Source organism: Fusarium oxysporum, chromosome 1 (genome assembly GCF_000149955.1).
Source record: "Fusarium oxysporum f. sp. lycopersici 4287 chromosome 1, whole genome shotgun sequence".
Taxonomy (NCBI): Eukaryota; Fungi; Ascomycota; class Sordariomycetes; order Hypocreales; family Nectriaceae; genus Fusarium; species Fusarium oxysporum.
In genome coordinates, this window is record NC_030986.1 from 5,043,916 (window position 1) to 5,055,540 (window position 11,625).

General features: G+C 49.2%; 6 protein-coding genes across 9 annotated transcripts; 3 read left to right on the top strand and 3 right to left on the bottom strand.

Moving 5' to 3' along the window:
- The first annotated feature begins 41 nt into the window (after positions 1–41).
- Positions 42–1,843, top strand: FOXG_01080 (threonyl-tRNA synthetase). The gene has a single exon (XM_018377815.1). It carries the CDS (start codon positions 236–238, stop codon positions 1,733–1,735), a length of 1,500 nt encoding a protein of 499 aa, XP_018233607.1. The 5' UTR covers positions 42–235; the 3' UTR covers positions 1,736–1,843.
- Positions 159–2,639, bottom strand: FOXG_01081 (uncharacterized protein). Of its 2 annotated transcripts, XM_018377816.1 has the most exons (3): positions 2,394–2,639; positions 2,097–2,295; positions 159–2,041 (listed from the first exon to the last, which is right to left on the bottom strand). In XM_018377816.1, the coding sequence occupies exons 1-3, from the start codon at positions 2,497–2,499 to the stop codon at positions 1,996–1,998; spliced, it is 351 nt and encodes a 116-aa protein (XP_018233608.1). In that variant the 5' UTR covers positions 2,500–2,639; the 3' UTR covers positions 159–1,995. The 2 variants fall into 2 exon arrangements, with proteins under 2 accessions (XP_018233608.1, XP_018233609.1); XM_018377817.1 differs by having other exon boundaries at positions 159–2,295.
- Positions 2,640–3,066: 427 nt separating this feature from the next.
- On the bottom strand, positions 3,067–4,158 carry FOXG_01082 (maf-like protein). Its single transcript, XM_018377818.1, has 2 exons — positions 3,857–4,158; positions 3,067–3,802 (listed from the first exon to the last, which is right to left on the bottom strand). Exons 1-2 carry the CDS (start codon positions 4,037–4,039, stop codon positions 3,176–3,178), a joined length of 810 nt encoding a protein of 269 aa, XP_018233610.1. The 5' UTR covers positions 4,040–4,158; the 3' UTR covers positions 3,067–3,175.
- A 563-nt stretch (positions 4,159–4,721) lies between these two features.
- On the top strand, positions 4,722–8,454 carry FOXG_01083 (uncharacterized protein). Of its 2 annotated transcripts, XM_018377819.1 has the most exons (5): positions 4,722–5,172; positions 5,301–5,395; positions 5,448–6,375; positions 6,425–6,950; positions 6,999–8,454. In XM_018377819.1, exons 1-5 carry the CDS (start codon positions 5,095–5,097, stop codon positions 7,412–7,414), a joined length of 2,043 nt encoding a protein of 680 aa, XP_018233611.1. In that variant the 5' UTR covers positions 4,722–5,094; the 3' UTR covers positions 7,415–8,454. The 2 variants fall into 2 exon arrangements, with proteins under 2 accessions (XP_018233611.1, XP_018233612.1); XM_018377820.1 differs by having other exon boundaries at positions 5,301–6,375.
- FOXG_01084 (uncharacterized protein) lies at positions 5,411–9,877 on the bottom strand. 2 transcript variants are annotated; one of them, XM_018377822.1, is made up of 4 exons: positions 9,049–9,877; positions 8,704–8,987; positions 8,514–8,655; positions 5,411–8,465 (listed from the first exon to the last, which is right to left on the bottom strand). In XM_018377822.1, the coding sequence occupies exons 1-4, from the start codon at positions 9,336–9,338 to the stop codon at positions 7,865–7,867; spliced, it is 1,317 nt and encodes a 438-aa protein (XP_018233614.1). In that variant the 5' UTR covers positions 9,339–9,877; the 3' UTR covers positions 5,411–7,864. The 2 variants fall into 2 exon arrangements, with proteins under 2 accessions (XP_018233614.1, XP_018233613.1); XM_018377821.1 differs by having other exon boundaries at positions 7,507–8,465; positions 8,514–8,987; positions 9,049–9,529.
- On the top strand, positions 9,640–11,520 carry FOXG_01085 (uncharacterized protein). The gene is made up of 2 exons (XM_018377823.1): positions 9,640–10,293; positions 10,350–11,520. The coding sequence occupies exons 1-2, from the start codon at positions 9,754–9,756 to the stop codon at positions 10,914–10,916; spliced, it is 1,107 nt and encodes a 368-aa protein (XP_018233615.1). The 5' UTR covers positions 9,640–9,753; the 3' UTR covers positions 10,917–11,520.
- The last annotated feature ends 105 nt before the right edge of the window (positions 11,521–11,625 follow it).

The window sequence follows — 11,625 nt, forward strand, 5'->3', positions numbered from 1 at the left end:
CATCGCCCTGTATCATATTGTTAACCGCTACACGAGCTGGACATGTCCACGGACTGCCGATAGGCGATAGCTGACCGCTAAGAATAGCGGCCCGTGAGTGTCCGCTAGGCTTTAAACAGCAGCGAGCTGGCAGTCGTCCAACGATTTCAGGTGGGTTTGTGAATTTTGGGTCGTCCTATTTCCGCAAAAGCATTGAATTTCGATCTACCACGCGCCATTGCATGCTGAAGTGGCCATGATCCGCTCGAGGACCGCCCGAGCGGCTTTCAATACATCTCTAAGAAGACCATGGACGTGTCCGCAATGCATCTCTCGCAGCCGATTCTATTCTGGAAAGTCCGAAAAGCGAGAACCTCCCGACCATCGTAAACTCGGTACCAAGCAGGAACTCTTTATCAGCTCGATCTACAGCCCTGGCTCCCCTATATTCCTACCGAATGGCTCGCGAATCTTCAATCGACTTGTCGACTTTCTCCGAAAACAATACGTGCGATATGGCTTTGAGGAGGTCATTACGCCGACCATCTACAAAAAGTCACTATGGGCCAAGTCAGGTCATTTGGAAAACTACGCCGACGACATGTATGCTGTAAGAGGGAATACAGAACCGCCGCCTGCGCAACATGACGGATGCTGTGGGAGTGAGCAGAAGGATTTGAAGCCAGACGAGGAGGAAGAGGGTGATTATGGTCTAAAACCTATGAATTGCCCCGGCCACTGCCTCATTTTCGCTTCCAAAAACCGCAGTTACCGAGACCTTCCAATTCGATATGCCGACTTTAGTCCTCTACATCGAAATGAGATCTCTGGCGCTTTGAGTGGACTAACTCGTGTTCGACGTTTTCACCAGGATGACGGACACATCTTTTGCCGACCAATTCAAGTTGAGAAGGAGATTAAGAAGACTCTAGACTTTGTCAAGGTGGTCTACACTGTTCTGCGATTTGGCTCAAACTATCGACTTGCACTCTCCACACGGCCAAAGGATCACTACATTGGTACCGAAGAGGAGTGGGACCAGGCTGAGAACGCCTTGAAGCGAGCTCTGGACGCATCAGGCATGGAATGGGGTGTGAATGAGGGAGATGGTGCTTTCTACGGACCCAAGATCGATATCGTCCTCACAGACTCGGATGGAAAGGAGCATCAGACGGCGACCATTCAACTTGACTTTCAACTACCCAAGCGATTTGAACTTGAGTATCAGGCCCCTGCTCCAGAATATGAAGCTAGAGGCGAGACGACCACAGATGCTTCTCTACTCGATGAGTATGGCCCCGTGCGCCCTGTTATGATTCACCGCGCTGTCCTGGGCTCGGTTGAGCGTCTCATGGCTCTCCTGATTGAGAAGTACAATGGCAAGTGGCCTTTCTGGTTGAACCCTCGCCAAGTCGCCATTCTCACCATCAACACTGCCGAACCTGTTGTCGAATGGGCGGAGCAAGTGCGCAGTGTGCTGGTTGGTAACAACGACCAACTTTACGAGCAGCTTGAGAACGGCACACTCCCTAGTCAGGATAACGCATTTCGACCAACTGGGCTGTCTGTTGACATAGATGATAGTGCACGACCTCTTGGTGCGAAAATCAAGGAGGCAAGAGAGAAGAACTATGGTGAGATTCTCGTGATCGGACAGAAAGATGTTGAGAACAAGCGGGTTTCGCTGGGCAAGGAGATGCTATCACCAGAGGAAGTACGTGAGCGGTTCAAAACCATGGTAGACACATTTGCCTAGACATAGATATGCGATATGATGTAATAATAACTGTAAAAACACATTTGTATGATACAATAGTCTCTATATCAGTCTTTCTTCCCTAGTCATGCTGATAGCGCGGCGCTGCCATTGTGGCGCGGCTCGTTGCTATCGCGATTTGGGCTGGTCAGGTGCTGATATGCGACAGTCAATCAGTTCCATCGGCTTAATGCCCAACGTCGTTGAGTCTGTTCGGGCTCTTGACGTGCGGTAGCTGTGAAGACCATCCAAGTGCGTAATCATCCCCTAGTACGACCTGGGTTCGCCGCCTGTTGATATAGCGCCCTAGAAAGACAGTCAGTACCTTGTTTGTTGGTCGCAAAGTGGTCACCCGAGTCACCTCTTATGTTTCTCATCGACATCACCACCAGCCTGTTCAATGCGATCAACCATGGCCTGTCTCTCTGAGAGCTGCTCACGCATATAGTCAACTGTCCGCTTCAGAACCAGGCCCTCAGATCTCCCCTGTCCTTCTAAGCCAGGCACCAGTTCAGTTAAGCGGTCGAAGCCTTCACGAATCGCTTGGCGTCGCTTCTGCTCTGATTGATGCGCATTAGCAAATATCGTCTCGAACAACATTCAGGAGTATCTCAGATATCATGCGACAGCAAATATCACGTGTAAACAGGTCACATACCAGATGCGATATGGTTCTGCTTCTTTTCCTCCTCAGTGAGTCGCGGTTTCTCATCGGCGGCACCGGCATCGCCATTTGCGGGTGACTTATTATTTGGAGACGACATCTTTTGTCTGAGTAGCGATAATGAGGAGAATAGTGGTGAGACGTAAACAAACGTGCAAAATTTGTCAAGATGCGCATAGAACTTTCATGTGAGAGAGGATATGTAGGTCGCAAATGACGTGCAAGGGTGCTGCCCCGGATTTTCCATGTGAAAATGACACTACAGGACCCTTAGTCTGCCTGGTCCTTGCATATTGACATCCAATATGGAAGGCCGCGTTCTCCTGGTTTGGCGATTGATTCATGTCTTGGGTTGATTGTTCCTGATCTGCAACACCAGTGTTCTAATTTAGTCACGATAATTGTGTAATTATGTAACTTCACTTTACCGCTCTCAGTGTCTTCATAGTACCCAACCTGAGTTGTTATATACCGTGAAGGCAGCCTGGGCTTGTCAATGAAATCTGTCTGTTAGCTCAGCTAGGTCATAAGGAGCGGGTATCATATGTCCTCTGGTGCTGAGACTTTATTAGGTGCGCGATGACGAGATAGGTCCATTTTGCACCTATCAGCTTCAAAGAACACTTCTGGAAACCCGAATACAGTAGCCTAGAAGAAGCCATATAGAAATAAAACGACTGAGAAAATAGGGACTGGTCAAGCCACATTTGTGTAGCTCGTTAAGTTGCATGAGTATCCATTCTATTTTCCTGGTATCCTCTATTCTTACTCAACACCTAGTCCTCTTCCTCGCCTTCACCTTCAAAGTCCTCCTCTTCCTGTCTGAATATGACTTTCTCCGCCATAGCCATGCATTTTCTTACTGGAAGTCCAACGACATTGTCGACACTTCCGTCGATCTTCTCAACAAGCAACATGCCGCCCACACCCTGAACAGCGTAGCCACCAGCCTTATCCGCACCTTCACGAGTCTTGACATACGCCTCAATCACATCATCAGGAAGACCCTCAGATTCACTCAAGAAGTACACCTTGGTCTCTTCTGTATAGGTGTCGATGACATAGCCCGGATGTCTCGCGTCTTCTCTTGGGGCGATAACTACAATCGACGTCAAGACCTTGTGCATTCTCTGGTCTCGCAGATGCTTGAGCATGCGAATGTGATCAGCTTCACTTCGAGGCTTCTCCAGAATTCGACCATCCTTGGTAACGATAACAGTGTCCGCAGCGATGACGAGATCAGGATCCGGTATGGATTTCAGATGAACTTCAAGTGCGGTAGTATAAACGTCCATACACTTCTGGTGAGCAGTTGCAGCTACATACTCGTAAGGACCTAGTGCAGCTTTGTCGAGATTCTCGGGTTTGGTGGATGGGAGAATCTCAAGGTTTGTGAGGCCAAACTATGTATTGTGAGAAAAATGCCATTGGTGTTAACTCGCATGTCTTTGGCTCACCTGTTGTAGCAATGCCTTTCTTCGTGGTGAGGCAGATGCAAGAATCACTCTCTTGCCGTTGAGGTGCTTAAGAATTGGGAGTTCTAGCGGTATAGGACCTTTCCGTAAGGGCCGCTGAGGGGTGCCCTGAGTGGCGGTGGACTTTTCATAGTCAGGAGGTGGTTCGCTTGGTGTATCAGCCATCCTGTCTGGCTGCTTTAATTCCTCGTGTTGGTGAAGTGAAGTTGTAAAGGTTACAGTCCCTGGGATGAGATCTGAATCTTGATAATGAGGTCAATGTGGGGTTGAATAATGGGAGCTTTGAGCTTAACAGCGCCCCATTTGACTGGGCTCCTAGCCTCTAAAGCTGCCCCTCATAGCAACTTTGTGTTCATCATGGCAATTATTTACTTTTCCTTGGCTATGAGTTGAGTGTTTAAAAGCTTGGAATTGAAATCTCTATAGTCTCCCCGGAGACAAGTGCATTCACCTATTCCCTACCTACTTCCGAGAATCATCAGATCGATTTGGACTCAACTGTTCATATTGTTCAAAGTACAGGTTTCATGATACATATGAAGCGATCATAGCGTAGGCGATCTCCTTTAATTCGTATCATGGGTGCCTTTCAAGTTCGATGCATGAGACCTGAAGCTTGTGAGAACAATAGCACCACAGAGTCGTCGCTATCAATTATAATATGCATGAATTGTGCCGAGTAATAGCCCTTATTGTCCGTTGACATTCAATATTGTTGAATCTACTATCATTGTCTGCCTTGTTGCCTTAACCGTTTTCAGGCACACATAATAGCTCCCGGTAGGTCGAAGTGGATACCGTACCTCCACCACTGGCATTGGATCCATTGAATGTGCCTCCAAACCTCGCCCTCAGCTCCAAGGAAGCCAGCCCCATTTACCACCACATCAAAATCGCCAGCATCGGAGCATTTGTAGGGCCTGCATAGACCCGCGATAGCCTAAAGCAAAACGGGAGCCTGCAAAACATTCAAACGGTGCATTTTATACGGTGCATCCTCTAATTTCTGCCCTGTTTTTTGAGGTCCAACCCTGGACTTAGTATCTTGCTTGACGCGACCACTGGATCGCACGCGTCAAAATCCACACAAGCGCCGTCGCAAACGACCTCGATCTCCAGGTTTGCGATCCTCAATTGCGTCCCAACGAAATCCTCAAGGAAAATATACCGTAATTATCTTTGATGCGCTCGATTAGGCGACCCTATCGATTATAGTCACAATGGACAGCAAACGCAAAGCCAATGGTGCTGCCACGGTCGACAACGACGACAGAGGCTCTAAGCGTCGCAGACTTACTGTAAGTCTGACTTGTCGCTTCTCGCGATTCTGAGTCCTTTCAGTTCGCGCAGATCCCCCATAGCACACTTTGACAACCTCTCACTCAACTATCACCCCTTCGATTTATTGACTGACATTGCGTTCCAGGGCGATTTCGATCTTTCCAAAGGCGAATCTCGAGAATCAACAACTACATATGGCCTGTCATTCCTAGAGCATATTCGAAAAACCGCCGACAAAGCGTAATTCCCACACGATTTCCAATTATCATTACCGTACTGACTCATCTTATAGTGGGCGTCTTGTCGCAACCAATTTCGAAGAACTTCCACCCCGCGAGGAAAATGCAGACTATTACGAACAAACACGCATGCCCATTTCATTATCCATGATCGAGCAGAAACTGAACGATGGCGAATTTGAGAACTTGTCCGAGCTTGAGGGCTACTTTAAGCGCATGATCAGCAACGCGAAGGAGTTCTACCCTCGATCAACCGAGATATTCGAAGACGCGGAACGATTGAGAAAGGCTGTCAGCAATTACATGACCAAGAAAAATCCGGCATATCATGTTAGAGGTTATCAGGCTGTGCCGACCCCGTTCCCGGATGATGATGGCGAGGAGGCCAATGAAGACAACGAGGACGAAGAAATGAACGATGACGAGAACGAAGATGACGACGAGGCCGAGGAAGAAAAAGAAGACGAGGATGAAGAGGAAGATGAAGAGGAAGAAGAAGAGGCGCCAAGCTCTCGTAGACGAACCATTACACTCAAGCGGAGAACACCTGGTCGTACACCTGGTCGAAGGGCGTCCACTCGAGGCAAAGAGACCCCAAAGCCAGCAGCGCCCGCCGCAAAGCCAGACCACGTCTATGAAGATGTACCCTACAAAGGATTGTCATTTCAGCAAGCCCAGGAAAAGCTCATCGAGGAGCTTATCCGACGCGAAGACCCTGGATACGATGGCCCTTACTTCGAAGCTTTCATTAACCTACCGCCTCGGTCTCTCAAAGAGTATTTCAAGGTTATCAGTGACCCCATGTCGATCCGAAAACTGCAGAAGGCGGTCAAGGGTTTCCACGGTCGTGGTGGTTCAACTGGAGTTAGCGATTTCAAGTCATGGGCCGCTTTTGAGGAGAAGGCAAAGCTATTGTGGACCAACGCGTACTTTTACAATGAAGAAGGCAGTGAAATCTACTTGGTTGCGCAGGATCTCGAGGTCAGTACCATTTTGCTTGCGTTTGTCAACATTTCTAACCGCGTTGCAGAAATTCTTTTATGATCAGTTAAAACAAGCACAAGCTGTTGTAACTGAACCTTCTCAACCAAAGATCAAGTTAAAGGTTGGCGGATCCAGTGAGACGCCTACACCCGGACCCAAGAAGATCACAATCCATGTTGGAGGTCAACGAGATTCTGCTGATACGCCAGCGCCAGCTCAATCGAAGGAGGCGATAACAAATGGTCAAACTGTGAACAGCACGGCACGTACTTCAACGCCTGCTCAAGCCGTCAATCCCCAACTGGAAAAGGCTAGAAGCACCTCGTTATCTGCTGTGCCATCTCCTAGTCCTTCTGTACAGAGTGCTCTCAAGGCAGAGGAGGCCTCAAGGGCATCGCCAGCAGTTACATCACAACCGCCTAGCGCTGCACCTAATCAAGCGACTCCCGCGATTCCTGCGGCTGCTCCCGTCGCTGTCCCTGCTCCTGTGCCTGTGGCACCACCGCAACCAATCAACAATCCGCTTGTTAATGGGTATATGGACCAGAAGCATCCTCGTCGCCCTGGTAAAGGTAATTCACCCAAACACATTTACAAGCGCCAAACACTAACAAATACAGGTATCGACGATGCTCTCATTGAGAGTATGAAGATTCAGGTTCACCCCACTCTTCAATCACACAGTCCTGTACTGGCAACCATCAGACCCAACCCCAAGGAGATGGAACAGGCTGCCACTCTTAACCTACCTCCTCATCTCACCCGTATTCTTGCCGTCACCGCAATACCCAGCCATTTACAGACTAGACAATACAGCCTCTGGACACTGGTTAACAAGCAACCGCTTAAGCCCATTCATCACCAAGCCCCAGGCCAGCTACCTCACGAGCGCGCCTTCGAGGCAATGCTACATCCAGGGCTCAACGTACTCGAGTCACATCTCATCGCTGCCATTCCGCGAGATGAGCGTGTTCCGGGCGGTCCAGAGGTTGAATTAGAAGTCTTCACCATCTCGATCAATGTCCTGAGGAATTAACACTACCAACGTCATCAGTTAGGGCATGGGAGAAAGCAGGCATCTGAATGGACGATTACAAGACCGTTTACTAAATCTAGTATTGGTAGCTAGTTCTCTGAATAGGATGAAGGAAGCGTTTGCGAGTGCGAACAATATCCAACGATGCCTTTTATGAGCAGGATATGGGAAGGCATGGGATGGTACTGGTGTTGGGCGGGTATACGGATGCGTTTTTTTCTTCTTCTTTTCTTTGTGGAACTGGCCTCAGGAATAGGCTCATAGGGAGCATCCAAACGTTTATGCTGCGTCGTTTCACAGCACTGGTTAGGTGGATAGGGTAGAACAAAGTAATATCAAACACTGATATTCTAAATCTCCTATGGTATCTCAAGCCAAACCTGCTCCATGCGCCCCGTCATGCTAAGTCCTGCGTAACTATCGAAATTTATTTTGTCTTATAATACAAGTCTAGCCAGGCGCAGGCCGTTGTCTCAGTTGCATCAAGTGCTTGAGCATAGTCTGGACAGCTACGTACTGACGTGTCTTGGGATCGTAGTAGCCCGCAACGAGAACTGCCATGACCGCTGTCTTTCCCTTGAGTTCGACTATACCGTCAACTCTGATACATCCCCTGCTGGGCAGACTCTTGGTAGGCTTCCAATGTCGCAGAAAGGCGAGAGCACCAGCCATGCTAGCAGCTTGAAGACGAGGATCGAGTTTCGCGTCTGGACCGAATGCAGCGCTGATGATCTCGTTGAAGACTGGGGGAAGATGTGCGGTATGTGCCTTGGGGTCGTGCTGGACTGCTGCTCTGGTGGCAGCCGGAGGAGGAATTATGCCAGGGAGGTTTCCCACTGGCACTTGGTGCCAGCCAGATTCTGGGGGATCAGGTTCACTTAAACCGATCGCTTTTGAGATATCCAGCGCTACTTGTTTCGTTAGGAAACTGACAAAGGTCCAGCAACCCATAGCAAGAGCTTTGGGGTAAAGTGCTTTGGCAAGAAAGCTAGCAGCAATCGAGTCGATGGGTCGATCACCCCAGAAAATGCCCTCCTCATCGATCATGATTCTTCATTGAATTAGCAAGACGAATATCATGTGTAGGTTGAAAACTCACCCAGAGACATAGTGTATCGGTGGAGGAGCAGGCGGGAAGATTATGTCAAGCCAGTACTTCCTCACAGCTATTTCTCCACCAAGAAGCTTATTGAAGGCAGGGTTCCGTTCAACGCCACGCTTGATCTCGTTTGCCAGACCATCTATGCATGCGTTAGAATGTGAATCTTCCTCGGAAGGGCCTCGCTCACTCTTGATCTCCTGAAGAAGCTTCTTGTCCTGGCTGACTTTGACGAAAGTTTGCCACTCTGGATCTGAACCTCGATATGGTGGTTGCTTAACTTCTTTGGTTGTGAAGGGGAAAGGGAGAAATATCAACGGTTCGTCAGGGTCGTGGAGGGCCTCGGCTTCCGCTTTCTCTTTTTCAGACAGCGCCTCCCATTCTGCGTCAGCCCAGTCGAATATGGGATCGAATACAACGGCGATGAAGATTTGCCAGCAAGCGTAGAGCACAATAGTTGTGAAGATCGCACGGCTTCGGGGAGTGTTAGCATCGCGCTTCGCTCAACCATGACAGCTTCTTCTGCCAGACATACCGTAGTCGATATCGGAAGATGGTCCATTTTGCCCTTCTCAGTGCTCTCTTGACTTCCTCGCCCCCCACCTGGTTTGCGCTTCTGGGGTAGACTGGGTTCACCCTGTTGGCGTTCGTTGAAGGATCGGGTTTGGAGAAGTAGACTGGTATAGGTTCCGATTGCCTTTGACGCCACGGCAAGAAAGATATACGCCTGCTAAGAGGTCGGATCTGGCTGGCGACTGTTCGTTGGGTTTTGAACCTCGTCGTGGGGAGAGCTGCTTGTCGCAGAACAGCTTGCCGAGCTAACATATCGCCTCCTCTGCCGCTGCCGCGGGCGAGGGCACCGAATGAAAAGTGTTAAAGTTATAAGAAAAGAAGATGCGATTAGTCTCGCTACTAGATTAGTGATTCAAGGAATGGCATGCATCGTGGCAATGTCGACAACAATAATTACAACAATAAGCTGCTGTCCCGCGGTTACGATTAGCTTGATAGTGTAATTGGCGAGACTGTGTCAAATACCCTAAACACTGTTTCAATCGCCACTGTAACACTCTAATTGGGGGGCTGACGCACTGTATGACGGAACAACTCGAGACCCGGCCGCAACCCAACACGTGCATCATCCCGGATTCGCGTTGCCTGTATCAAGCTTGCGACGTTAAGCTATCTCAGCCTGGCCTCCAGCCTCAAGACAACCAAGCTTCATCAATCCGCATCAAAAATGAAGCTCAACATTGGGCTCAGTGCAGCCTTTGCAGGCATTGCTGCTGCATCTCAACAGCCCGCCGCTGACGGTACCAAAGTTTATATCCTCCGAGGATCCCATCACATCGAGCCTACGACGAGTATCACCCCCAGCGAAGCCCGTCTCATCCTCTACCAGCGCCTCGCCCCCGAGGGACAGGACTTTTCATTTCGCGATCTCACAGCATCCGACGATGAAGGGCGTGTCGTCTCTTTAATGAACAAATATGGAAAGGTCCCTGCGCCATTGCTTTCCGATGAGAAGACCGCGACGCCGCGCCAGCTCGCTATTACCATTGACGGAATGCCCTCCTTTGAATACGAATCATTCTTTGGCTGGCTCTTTAACACACAGCCCGACTTTACCACGGATATTAGCAAGGAGAATGGCGAGCATCCCGAGGTTTTCGCAAATGTCCTCGCCAAGATGCCCGAGTGTCCCCTGAGCCAGATTGCTGCCTTGGACGAGAAGTGTTTCAATGGTCAATCTGCTTATGCGTCATACAGCAGGGCCCAGGTAACTAAATCCTATCATTTCTATTACACCGAGTTATTTTCTAACGACGCGATAAGGATGGTGACCATCCCACTACCCTACTAAACGAGCTCCACAAGCTTCAGAAGCTCGCCGAGTCGGGCGAACTACAGACCATCCTGGTTTTCCTACCCGTCGACGTCGACTCTGAGGACAAGTCCGACAAGGATCAAGAGCTTCGACGTCGACAGGCTGAGACCGTTATCTCGTCTATTGAAGAGACAGCCGAGTCACCGGCCGAAACCTCTACCACACCCGCGAAGCCTTCGAACCCAATTAAAGCTGTATGCTTCACCTCGGAGGATAGCTGTATGGAAGCTACTGGCAACTGTACAGGCCATGGAAAGTGCCTGAATAAATACGGCCAAAGCAAGGACTCTTGCTTCGCCTGCCACTGCCAAGTTACCAAGTCCGAGAGTGGCAGTGTCACTCACTGGGGTGGTAACATGTGCCAGAAGCAGGACATCAGTGTCCAATTCTGGCTCTTCGCTGGCTTCACCATTGCCCTCCTTACCATTCTGTACATGGCCATTGGCATGCTCTTCAGCGTTGGTGAGGAGAAGCTCCCTGGAGTGATTGGCGCTGGTGTGTCGAGGTCCAAGTAAAGTTAGAATGGGGGAGATGCGGAGAATTATGGGAACTGTCGGGCTGCTGGAGTTGTGTAAGCCGACTCGGGGAGTTTTCACAACATAACGACTCCAGGACGGCATGTATCATCATATGGTGTATTTGACATACGGGCGTACAAAGGCTAGGAGCTTGTATCAGGTGCCTCGATAAGGGGCTTCTTTTGTTAGAATGCGTTTCGATTTTTGCGATCAGTTCATTGAGTACAAGAGCATGCAACTATTCGACTTATGAGAGTGCCTTTTCACATGTCGTGATGAGTTAATGCCGACCCTCTTTCACATGATGGCTCTTTTCAGCTTGAACATGCCATGACGCGTGTTGAGCAGGGCTCTTGGTCTTTCAATATTGTCCCTTGTAGGCCCATATGATGTGACAATGTTATCTTTAAACGTTCACTTCGTCTCGCGCGAGTTGGACGTTTGCGTTTTGGGCGATCGTTGCTCTCAGTGATGGATGTTTTTCATAGAGATGAGTAGTTTCATAGGAACCCGTTAATGGAGCTTATATAGATATCTTGGCTGTGTCATAACCCGCTGGCATGAGCAGCTCAGATAAACTCATGAAAATTGCGTTCCAGCACATGCTTTTGTTAGTGGAGCTGATAAGTATGAATAGCGGATTTCGAATCGAGCTTTGATGATATCATGCAACATCACCAGCTTTAATGGTTGATACCTGGTAAGA

Bases quoted from the DNA above. Each gene is read 5' to 3' on its own strand.
- FOXG_01084 (XM_018377821.1), bottom strand. From the start codon at position 9,338: ATGTTAGCTCGGCAAGCTGTTCTGCGACAAGCAGCTCTCCCCACGACG. The intron at 8,988-9,048 runs GTATGTCTGGCA...CACTCCCCGAAG, and splicing joins ATCTTCCGATATCGACTACG to CCGTGCGATCTTCACAACTA. The intron at 8,466-8,513 runs GTGAGTTTTCAA...AATTCAATGAAG, and splicing joins CCGATACACTATGTCTCTGG to AATCATGATCGATGAGGAGG.
- FOXG_01080 (XM_018377815.1), top strand. From the start codon at position 236: ATGATCCGCTCGAGGACCGCCCGAGCGGCTTTCAATACATCTCTAAGA.
- FOXG_01081 (XM_018377816.1), bottom strand. From the start codon at position 2,499: ATGTCGTCTCCAAATAATAAGTCACCCGCAAATGGCGATGCCGGTGCC. The intron at 2,296-2,393 runs GTATGTGACCTG...CGCATCAATCAG, and splicing joins GCAGAACCATATCGCATCTG to AGCAGAAGCGACGCCAAGCG. The intron at 2,042-2,096 runs GTGACTCGGGTG...CTGTCTTTCTAG, and splicing joins GTCGATGAGAAACATAAGAG to GGCGCTATATCAACAGGCGG.
- FOXG_01085 (XM_018377823.1), top strand. From the start codon at position 9,754: ATGAAGCTCAACATTGGGCTCAGTGCAGCCTTTGCAGGCATTGCTGCT. The intron at 10,294-10,349 runs GTAACTAAATCC...CGACGCGATAAG, and splicing joins CGTCATACAGCAGGGCCCAG to GATGGTGACCATCCCACTAC.
- FOXG_01083 (XM_018377819.1), top strand. From the start codon at position 5,095: ATGGACAGCAAACGCAAAGCCAATGGTGCTGCCACGGTCGACAACGAC. The intron at 5,396-5,447 runs GTAATTCCCACA...CTCATCTTATAG, and splicing joins CGAAAAACCGCCGACAAAGC to TGGGCGTCTTGTCGCAACCA. The intron at 6,951-6,998 runs GTAATTCACCCA...TAACAAATACAG, and splicing joins TCCTCGTCGCCCTGGTAAAG to GTATCGACGATGCTCTCATT.
- FOXG_01082 (XM_018377818.1), bottom strand. From the start codon at position 4,039: ATGGCTGATACACCAAGCGAACCACCTCCTGACTATGAAAAGTCCACC. The intron at 3,803-3,856 runs GTGAGCCAAAGA...CACAATACATAG, and splicing joins GAAAGGCATTGCTACAACAG to TTTGGCCTCACAAACCTTGA.